Here is an 11881-nt window from a genome sequence, read left to right on the forward strand (position 1 = left end):
TTTGGAAGAGAGAAAAAGATAATCTAGGTAACAGCCGCCATACAAATTAAGTGGTGACCGCCAGTCAATTTATATGGCGGCCACCAGATAATTAGTGGAGACTGCCAAAAATAAGTAGCAGTCGCCAGTTAGATTAAGTGGCGGCCACCAGATCAATTAAGTAAGTGGCGGAAGCCAGTTAAATGGATATTAATTCTATATACCCTGACACTAACCGGCTTCCGTAATAAAGTCACCGAATTTCCATTCCATCTCATTTAAAATTTCCGAACGGTTGGTATATAACGTGTACAAAGCTCTCGTATATGATGTCCTTTTATCTCGTTTGACCCATATCAATCTCATTGTGTTTTCCGGCCGACGTGCAATACCAAGACTGTAAATCGATACCGGCCGAGAAAATGAAGGAATAGGTAGCTGTTGAATCAAGAAATTACAATTACTTGTGCGACACATCGCTGAAGGACGCGGACGCAAAACTAATCATGGTGTCCCAAAATGGCGACGTTATAAAGAATCGATTTGTGAATACGTCATCAACGTCGTTAACAACAGCGTCATCAAATCGTGTGACAGTAGTTCAATTAAAGAAACAAATTAATTTGTTTCATGCAGTTTGTATAATCGTGGGCATTATAATTGGATCTGGTATTTTTGTGTCTCCCGTCGGGATTCTACAAAATGTTAAATCCGTAGGGATGTCTTGCATCATGTGGAGCGTTTCCGGAGTTTTCTCGGCGTTGTGTGCGCTCTGCTATGCTGAGTTGGGAGTCACCATCCCAGAATCCGGAGGAGAGTACACTTACATCAAGCGAGCCTTCGGCGACTTTCCCGCCTTTTTGGCCATGTGGATAAACTTTATCATCATATGTCCTGTGTGTGTTGCGGCGTCCTGTCTTATTTTCGCGACGTACATTCTTCGTCCGTTTTTTCTGGACTGCGACCCTCCGATCACAAGTATCAGATTGATTGCAGCTTTAGTAATCGGTAAGAACACACACACTATAAAGGCCATAATTTTGAACCCTATATATATAGTGTTTTATGCTAGTGGTATCGGTTGATGTGTCTTTGTTGTAAAGCAGACTGACTAGTTGATAATTTTACCAGCGAAACTGAAATTTCATTCTTCCTTATTCGATTTCTATTTATCGATGATGACGATGTTTTTTTTTCCAGTATTTCTGATTCTAATAAATTGTGTCAATGTAAAATGGGCCACGAAGATTCAGGTGGTTATCACGGCCAGCAAACTTCTAGCTCTTTTCCTCATCATTATTATCGGCTTCGTCTCCATGGGTCAAGGTGAGTGCATAATTTAATCTTGCACATAAATACATGCATGCATACATTGCTGCAGTATACGTAATTTCATAACCAACAGGACTTGCAACCCAAACAATGTGATAAAGGTTTATTGTCTGTGCCTAAATTTCCTAAGTTAGAGGGTCTTCTTGACACTAAGAGTATTGTTTGAGAGACACTCGCCGTGCAATGTTTGGAGTACTGATAAGTCATCAATATCAACACATTAATCTCATTGATGACCCCCTCTTCACCTTGAAAGGACAAACCCACGTCTATGCAACGTTTTTCTTGCGTGATACTGGGTAAAACGTATGGTCCATAGTTGAAGAAAAAGCACTTTTCGAACACATGCACCAAGAGCACGTGAGTGCGGTCAGTATATACTAAGTGCTCGTGTTCCAGGCGTACTCGTAAGCATTGGCCCCGAGCAAACTTGCATAAAGGTTAATTGACCCATTTCATGTGGAGACTGTTTGTCTTGGTACCACCTCCGCTGGTGCAGCCATCCGACGTGTCATCTTCTTTGAATGACACTTGTCATAAATATTTAAGGACATTCTTCTCATCTCTCTAAATATCAACAGATTAATTCATGTGAAAAGCGATTATAGACTTGTGTTGATCACGAGCAAACCTGCAGTGTTGAATCACGCATACTCGTCTTTACGACCGTGTTAACATCGATGGGAGTGTTTTGCTCATGGCTTCAAATTGAGGTCCATCTGACCTAAACTATGTTGATTTATTCTAGTCCAGTTTCTAACCTTTTGCAGTACGTCAATATTTTGAAGATATCTGCCTTTTCATAACCAATAAACAATAGTCTAGTAATTAATTTAGATTGTATGTTTAATTTAATATTAGTCAGGTCATTAGATATGGCCCAACATATGCATTAAAGAATATTGAAAAATCAAAAAACAAATTTTGGCAAGATGTTTTTAATTCTTGGAAAAAACTGGAGAATTGTTTTGAAAATGAATTGACACCAGAAAAAATGGGTAAAACTGTTCTCTGGTACAATGAAAAACTTAAGGTAGATAAAAAATTAATGTCTTTGAAGGAATGGAGTAAAAATTTTATTTCCCTAATAAATTCGTTGCTGGATGAGGAGGGGAATATAATGACTTATGCTCAATTCAAAACAATATTTGATATTAAAACTAATTTTTGGAATTTTTTTGAGTAACACAAGCAGTAAAGAAAATGATGAAAGATTTTAATATTGATCATCTGATTAAAGAACAAGAACCAACTATTCCTTTACACATGTTACCTTTACTAGATAATAAAACCAACAATAGAAAAATTTACAAAATATTGAATTCTAGCAAAGAAAAACCAACTGGACAAAAAAAATGGGATAAACAATTTGAAATATCTAGTGAAGAATGGAGAGGAATTCATAAGGATGTTTTTATGAACACAAAAGATAGTAAATTACAATGGCTACAATATCAAGTAAATCATAGAATTTTAACTACAAACACTTTTTTGAAAATGATTGGGAAATCAGACAGCGATTCATGTACTTTTTGTTTAGAGGAGAGAGAATCATTGGAACACATTATGTATGATTGTGAAATTTTTTTTAAAGAAATGTGCAATGTTGGTTTACTGAAACCTTTTCATTCAATATTATAACTGATAAGAAGACTTTTATCCTTGGATGTTCGAAAATTAAAATGGTAAACTTTGTAAATTACCATTTGAAACATTATATATACTGTTCCAAATGTACAGGAGATTATTTGTCATTGAGTAAATTTAAAGCCACTTGGGCTAATGTATACAGAGTGGAAAAACAAATTGCAAGTAAATATAATTGTACAGATCAGTTTGAAAAGAAATGGAAATTATTTGAAACATTAGCTCAAGTTAACGGAAACTATGTTAAAACAAAAATATCCTAAAATGCTTCCTTTTTAATATTATATACATTTGTTATAATTTTTCTTTTTCTTCGTACATGTACGAGGTGAAGTAAATGTATATTCAATCAATAAGTGTGTTTAAAGTAGTATTTTTTAAATATACAACTTTGGTATTACATCATATATCTGATTGTTAATTATTATAGTATGATATTTATGAACTCAGCCAGAGTACATTGTCAATGTGTTCTACTTTCTTTACTTCTAGCCTTCGTTTAGTATGAATGTCTGTCCGTGTGAATGTGTGAGCGAAAGAGTTAAAATTCTTAAAACCCTGTACCCCCTGGTCAGGTTGGGTTGTAAGGGTTTTGTAAAAGCCTGACTATATACCTGAATAAATGTTGTTAAAATCATAATGACTTTTCATGAAAAATGAAACCAGACACATACATAATTTTCATAAATGTCTCTGATGAAACCAACACATTTGAACCATTTGTTTGACAGTTCTGTCTATCTATCTATTTATATATGATCCGTGTCGGTTTCACCACTGGACCTAGATTGTTCCTCTCATTCATTTCCCTACTTTTACACTGAATAAAATGCGTACCATCGAAAACAGTTCCGTTAGGTTGTACACTTGCATGGCCAAACGCGTAAATGAGGAAAAGAAAGTACAATTTTTTTCTCGGTGTACCTTTTTGATTGTCGATGATATAATTTAAATGTGTAATTGCGAATTCCGTTTTATTTGCGAAATGCATAACGATATTTTGCACCCCTCTACAACTGTATATTAAACAAAACAAGTGCTCACAAAATGCTGTCGTTAGGTATAATTATGCATTCAGAGAATGGCGTTTTCATCTCCATTTTTCATCTCATGCTTGGGAATCTTCCAAAGGAGACTTACTGACCTCGAAAAAGATATGCATGCACAATGTACATGTACATAAATTGGGAAATACATGTACTATCTTTTTAAAGGGACTAAGCCACGTTTTTTTTTATTCATATATTTTTTGTTGTTGATGTTTTAAACATTAAAATATCACTCATTTAAAGTTGACAATCAAAATTTGGAAGTTTAGCCTTAACTATGTGTTATGAAAATGTTTACAATCAAGTTAGCGACATGTTTTCTACCATAAGCTTACGAAAGTCGCACACATAGTCGACATTGATACCTTGTTTGTTGACATATTTACCTTGAATATTGACATAAATATGTTGAATGTCAATACAAATTAATTTTTCAATTCACAGTATAAATTAATCGAATATCTAACCTGCATAAATTACTTGTTGTAGGATATATTCATGCTGCACGTCAATATTACTCAGAGGAAATTATTTATCAAATTTAAAAAGTATTTGTCCACATCGATTACTAGTACATGTATGCCTTGTCCCAACGACGGTCATAAAATGACACTTTCCCCTCACTTTAACTTTTGTAGACGATTCTCTCACAGTTGTAAATCACGAGCTATCGAACTGACATCTCTATCAGCTGTTTTGTTCCTCTTTCACTGTACTTGACATTAATGGGCAGCTACAGTTCCGCGTTGAAGAGATTTCATCGGAGTAGAATTCCAACAGGAAATTGTCTAAAAGTTATTTTTAAGGGTTTACAATTGTTGGTTTTATCTTACTTAAGTGCAAAATAATTGTAACCCTTATAAATACTACATCGTACTCGACATAGTCGTAGACAATAGACTCGAACGGAAACTCATTAGATTCGATGTCCTATATATTCATACAGAACTCAACTGTGTGTCATCATGGGAGTTGTGCATTTTAAATTTATACTTATAAAATATAAAAGTGATAATTTGATTCTAGTTACTATAACCTTTCTCTTGTATCTATACAAAACAACGAACGATATAATTCCAATAGCACCATTTTGATATTTATAACCTCCAAATATTAGTAACACGAGTAACGAAATCTTGCAGTTGTGTTTTTCTTTCCGTAGGTCATGTTCAGAATTTCTACAATTCTTTTGACGGGAGTGATTTTAGTGCCGGTGCAATCGCCATTTCATTTTACTCGGGGTTTTGGGCTTTTGGAGGATGGTAAGAGTCTTGAGGAGCAAATCTTTTTCGAGTGAACTTTTTCATTCTTATTTCAAGAAGTTTACGTAACAGTTAACAATCAATCAATTCTTTATTCTCCTTACCAATAGTACAAATTGGTATTGAGAAAATACATACAAGTAAACAAATCTGCATTGCAGGAGCTATCTGAACTTTTTAACAGATGAACTGATTGATCCACACAGGTAAATAAGCACAAACAAAAGCATCTTTTAGAATAATCATCGTCTAAGGGGGAAACCCTAACGTACACCAACAAAACAATATAAAGAATTTAACAATGTTTTACACAGTAGAATTATTTTTAATCTGCCGTTGTATTTCACATCTGTAGGAATTTACCACTAGCCATCATAATTTCGATGACCATCGTTACTCTAACCTACCTCGTGGCAAACATAGCCTATTTTTCAGTCCTGACACCAACGGAAATGCTGAGATCGTCTGCTGTCGCCGTTGTAAGTTAATTATAATGAATGTTCTTGTTTCTATATTGAAAATTATTATTTCTTTATATTTTGGTCGTGAATGACTTGGTATATTTTTACCAGACGTTCGCGGAGCAGACAGTGGGGGTAATTGCTTGGATTATGCCAGTCCTTATTGCGATTTCAGTCATGGGATCCATGAATGGAACTTGCCTATCTATGTCAAGGTAGGTATAATATGTGTATTCCTAAGAATTAACTGTAAATTACGTTCACTAATATCAATGTAGTTTCAAAAATCCTTTTTGTCTATTGGTTTGTTGATTTTCATAGCAATTCTTAGCGAATTAGCAAACATTTTCCAAGCCTAGAATTTAATTTTATGTGAGTGAAATGCTGAGTGGTTAACGTAACTCTAATCATTCTTTTTGACAGATTGTTTTTCGTTGGAGCCAAAAACAATCATCTTCCAAATATCATCTCCATGATAAATTTCAAATATCTGACCCCAGCGCCATCTCTCTTGACTATTGTACGTATACGAGTGGACGTTAGAGTTGAATACCGGCTGTTGTAGAGCACACTGCACCTTCTCTCTTTTCATTTTGTTGATGTTTTCAGCTGATTCTGACGTTGGTTATGCAGAGTTTTGAAGAGATATTCTTTTTGATTGAGATGATGGGATTTGGTTTTGCAATTGTTCTTTCCTGTGTGTTTGCTGGTCAGATTTACCTGAGAATTAGAGAACCAGAAATTCCCAGACCTATTAAGGTAAGAACGTAAATTAAATAAATGCTTTCTGTCTATTTTTAAGGATAAAATCAATTGCCTTATTCACAAAACCAAAGGGAACTCGACAAATTCAACGTTTTTGTCTTAAACAAAACAAAATCACAGAACGCATTTTTTATGGGAATAAATCGTAACCAACAAAACTAATAGAATAGAGTAAATTTGCATGATATTTTTACCTTGTTACACCTCTTGAGGCCATGTTAGATGCCCTACCCTTTAATATTTCTTAAAATAAAAGAATCATTTTATTTTTCTTATATGATCCGATATTCCTGCTTTATCGTATATCATGATGTACCGTATTACATCAGTTTTATTACACGAAGAAGTTGAACAATCCTAAGCAGTAGAGGAATGACAGAAATAGTGGTAAATGTGCGAAAATCTAATCTACCGTACATCTACTGAAATTGTCGGTGTTTATTATTTATGCCCGTACAATTATGTTCGTACAATGTGTTTATGCTGCAGATTTAGACAAATTGAAAATATATCACTAAATTCAATTTATATCTGTTCTAAAGGAATTTCAAGGTCATTGGTATGAAAGAATTGTGACCTTGAATAAACCTTTGCACAAAAGCAAGAACTGTGTGTTTCCTTTGAGTCAAAAGAATGTTTATATTTTATATTTTATAATAGTTGTATTCAAAATATCATATTTCAGTGCGTCCAATAAATAATCCATCTACAACGGCAACTTCGTTTATACAATATAGAGAATGTTGATAGGGCCAAATGGACCAATGAAATTGCGTTTTATAGCCGAAATTAAACTATTGTTATCAAACATTTATAAATACGAAAACTTCATTATATGCTATAAATTAAGGTATGACTGCCCATCATTGGGATCCAAAATTTTGTGTGAACAGGTTTAGCATGATCTTATCATCATATAAAAGATCTTTCAGTAGCAAACACTAATTTCTTAAGTTACTGTGGAATCAAGTCTGTTCAATTATGTGATTCCACAACCATGAGATTCATATTTCTGTAAGATTTAGGTGACTCATGTGAGCATCACGAGTCACGGGATTCTTGTTATAATATGTTTCTCCATTGTCAACTTTTCATAGTTATATAGCAGTATTACATTATTATCTGCATATGATGTTTATGTCTCTCAACTGTTTTGATACGCGAGAGCATGTTTTGCTTATGATCAATTTTTAAATCGATATAAGCTACTGACAAATAAGTGGATGTCACATGGGTTTTAACAGTCTCATTCGAAATCAGCATTTCGCAAATTCTTAATGTCGTTGTAGTAATCTTAGTTGCAAATACAACCTGTCATTAGGTCGAATGCAGTTGGACATGTTTCATAACCATTGTTAGGCCGTATTTTACCAACTGATTTTGACTACGGATTACTCCGTTTTCTTGATACAGGTCTCACAGCGGGTATTACCGATCCTCATAGACATCTGATCCCACCTTTGGTGCTTCCAGGGGTCCGTGTTTACCCTACTCTCAATTTTGTATTCTTTTGGGGATTTATGAGATTAATAATTGTTTATTATCGTCAACCCTTTTCGTGAAGGATCTTTATGTCAAAAGCATGGCTTTAATCTTTTATTGTTGATATCAAGGTCTCCAGTCACACAAAGCATTGCTTGACTTTTAGCAATAAAATTTTACATAATGTGTATTGTGATTTAGCACTGACAACTTGCAAGAAAAGTGTTCAGAAAAGTTTTCAAATTTAAAAAAACCCCACAAATATAATGAACATAACTTTAAGCAGGGGCCTTAGATTCACTGAATTGTTCTATTCTAGCTTCCCCTCATTCTGCCTATTTTCCTGCTTGCCGTCAGCCTACTGATATTGGTACTCACGTGTCTCCAGAAGCCCGCCGAAAGCATGCTTGCCGTCATTCTCATCTTGGCGGGAATCCCTCTCTATGTTATAGGTGTCATTTGGAGGTCAAAACCTCAGGGAATTTCGAAAGCAATACGTGAGTAAAGCAAACTTTTACTCCAGAGGAAATGAATCCAATTTGGGTACTTTATAAGATAAACGTGTGTAGGAGAATATTTTAAGGATTATTTGTGTAGCTTATATGTATTATGTTTTCAGACCGAACAACATGTTTCATCCAGAAGATCCTTTTAGTTGTTCCCCAGGACAAGACTACAGACTGGAAATGACAGAAAGATATACACATGGTCTAAATGGAGCAGACTTCAATACTGATGTGCAATGCGTATAATTGCATTATCAATCTCTATATATTTATATATGTTACAGATGTGTTCATTTAGTATATTAGGAAATTGTATTGTTTCGTCTTTTCACCGTGGTTTGTTGTAAAACAGTGTCTCATTGGAGGAGAGACCTGGTCTCCATTATACACTTCAATGCTTTTGTTTTTGATGAAAGAAGGCCGGCGAGGTCTGGCCTTGGGGTTCTGATGAGACCTTGGAACGAAATGTTTTGACCTGTGAGAGTCTTACTGTAGGGCTGTACTGTGGATACTCATACTGATAGGCTTAAATGTTGTGACCATGACACCAACAGTTAGGATATGGTTTTAGACCTACCAGCGTGGTAGTAGGTGGGTAAAACCACTGTACATTTAAGTACAAACCATTTATTGGTAAATCAAAATGCCGTTCTGGAGACTTTTCTTATTGCACACCATGCAGTTTGACATAATGCATGGGTTTTTAATGTAGACGGAAGCATATAAAAGCCATTCATGTATCTTGTTCACCCATGCATGATACCAACGTAACGCATTCTTTTGAACTAGTTGTTCATGGGATCTAGATGACGTACTATAGTATATTGGTCGCGGTTGCCTAGTGGTTAGGGCGTTCACTAACGGAGGTTTCTATGAAACAGGCCTTACTTTTGTTCTCAGTGACCAGTTACACTGACAGAGTAGCATAATGTGGTCATCCAAACACACTATTATTCAAACCAGTGAGTGAAATTTGCATGCTCGATCAAGCGAAATGACAAGCTGTTGTTGGAATGATAGTAGGACTTCTTAAAAAATGTGTTTTGGTCTGTATTGCAGTAAACACTGGCATGATAAAGAACCCTTACCGCTACGGCTGTAAGCGCCGTGCATGGTTCATAGTTTGTGGCACTTCACCAAACACTGATGACGTCTCTACATGAGTGAACATTTCTCGAATGGGTCATAACACAACAAACTTGTACATGCGATTATTTGTTTGAACTTCATATACAGTCATGACCTACATTTCATCTTGCTTACATCTCATCACACCCGGAAAAACCTCCTAGGACCTCCGAACGTAGAGGCTTGTAACTCTTATCTGTCATTCAAAATTGGCCTAAACAGCATTGAATTTTGGCATTGAAGTCCTTCAAGGCAGGCCTGCTCGTGACATGGCGGCCATGACGTTAAAATAGGTAGTGATTGCTCCTTCGTTAAATGCTCAGTATTTAAAAGTGACAATGAAGAGTATTTCGGATATGACCTTGAAAACGGGGATCCCTTGTCACGGCAGGCATTGGCACGATAAAGAACCCGGCCTCACTGCTACGGCCTTGAGCGCTAAGCATAGATCTAAATTTGTGCTACTTCACCTACAGCTGGTGACGTCTCAATATGAGTGAAAAATTCTCGACAGGGCATAAAAAACAATCAATCAATCCTACTGCAGAGAAAAATCTAGGCATTTGAATGGACGACAAGCCGGAAATATGAGGCCTTGTATCATTGCTGTGGTGTTTTTCCTTTGATGATCACTGTGTTTTTATTTTTGATACACCATGACTTGTTCTGCTCTAACAACCATACTCTATCAAGATAGAGCATGTCAGGGTGAATCGACAATCTCAATGACATTTGACCTTTAATTATCAATAAAACAAACTCAAATAAACGTATTGGATATTCCGAGCTGTCTTCTTGTTTTCTTACTTCAACACAAATCGTTGCATCCAGTAATTCATCTCGGTCAAACATGGGACATTGTCCCGTGCGGCACGCCACTTGTTGAACGTTTCAATTGCCCATTTAGTATTTTTACGAGTGTTAAGATTTTTTGTGAGTCTATCAAACGCTGAATTTCATCATCAGACACCGGTTCAAATCGTTCATTTTTCATCTCGACCTCAGGACTGGAGAAATTTGGCGCACTCAAATCAGTTTCCATCATGTCCAAAATATCTCCTATATCGAAATCCATGAGGTTCATTTTTTAGTCCCGGTAGATCGAGCGTCATACTTTGCAACGAATCTTCAACATGTATCTGATTTGCTATATACGGATTCTGCAAACTGTGAGAGCAAAAATTCCCAGCCATCGTCCATGCATGGTGGTTATTGCTTAAAAAGTGACAAGCGTTGTATTCGACCGTATCGGATAAACATGCTATTTCGATAATGAGTTTTGATTGGTCTAAATTTTGGTCACGCAGTTCCTTGTTAGAGTACAGTTATATAATTAAAGATGATGAAATAATTTCTGAGCGCAATGATACAAAACATTTAGAGTAACCTTGAACTCGTGCATCTTCCGATACCAGTCTCGGGGGCTCCGCCCCCTCGACTGGTATCGGAAGATACACTCGTTCAAGGATACTCTAAATATTACATGTAGATTGGCTTCGATAGATCTAAATACCCAACCGCTTCGTTAAATAAACATTATTATTTTTTTTAAATCCATTTAGCTTTAGCATTTTCAGAAATTACTTGTAAAATTACATTTTTAAACTTTAAGGACGTTAGCTCCTGAGCTTTTGAGCACAACTAAGCAGGAGGCTACAACTAAGTGTTTACAGGTTCAATACTGATCCCATTGGTGGAAACATTACAAATCTATTACTGAACTCAATCTAATTAAAACTATTTGTGTCAATTAAAATTTTGAAAGGGTTTGGCAGGGACTATACTTTGTGACGGAAATAAAGTTCTAAATCTGCATGATATTACAGCTTCGATTTCAATCAATGTATCTTCTATTTTTATACTCCTACAAGTGTATTTCAGTTGTATAATTTATGATACAAGTAGTTCAGACTTGGAACTAGTTAAAATGTTATAATCTATTAATGTGGTTGATATTTTTTTCCAAACAGAACACCGATTCTTAAATAGTTTTAAATTGATTTACTCGAAATTTTGCATGAAAATTCAGTATTTTCGCCAATAATTAGAATTTTTTTTTTTTTATCTCAAACTCCCACTTTTTTTTTTTTAGTTCAAATTATAGATAGAAACAAAACCTTGAAATTTATGTAAAGTTTTAGAAATTAACATTACTCCTAATATATCCTTTTAAACTCTTGAATTTGATATCATGATTTTTTTTCGTATACTAAGTGCAAAAAGGTCATTATTTATTTCCATTACTTGTATTGAACTTTTTTTTTTAAAAC

General features: G+C 35.2%; 1 protein-coding gene across 1 annotated transcript; it reads left to right on the top strand.

Annotated features, from left to right (window-relative positions):
• Nucleotides 1-245: 245 nt before the first annotated feature.
• On the top strand, nucleotides 246-10394 carry LOC125679137 (large neutral amino acids transporter small subunit 1-like). Its single transcript, XM_048918108.2, has 10 exons — nucleotides 246-987; nucleotides 1180-1305; nucleotides 5170-5269; nucleotides 5431-5475; nucleotides 5625-5748; nucleotides 5842-5945; nucleotides 6154-6250; nucleotides 6340-6489; nucleotides 8297-8474; nucleotides 8597-10394. Exons 1-10 carry the CDS (start codon nucleotides 486-488, stop codon nucleotides 8665-8667), a joined length of 1497 nt encoding a protein of 498 aa, XP_048774065.1. The 5' UTR covers nucleotides 246-485; the 3' UTR covers nucleotides 8668-10394.
• Nucleotides 10395-11881: the final 1487 nt, after the last annotated feature.

Source organism: Ostrea edulis, chromosome 2 (assembly GCF_947568905.1).
Source record: "Ostrea edulis chromosome 2, xbOstEdul1.1, whole genome shotgun sequence".
Taxonomy (NCBI): domain Eukaryota; kingdom Metazoa; phylum Mollusca; class Bivalvia; order Ostreida; family Ostreidae; genus Ostrea; species Ostrea edulis.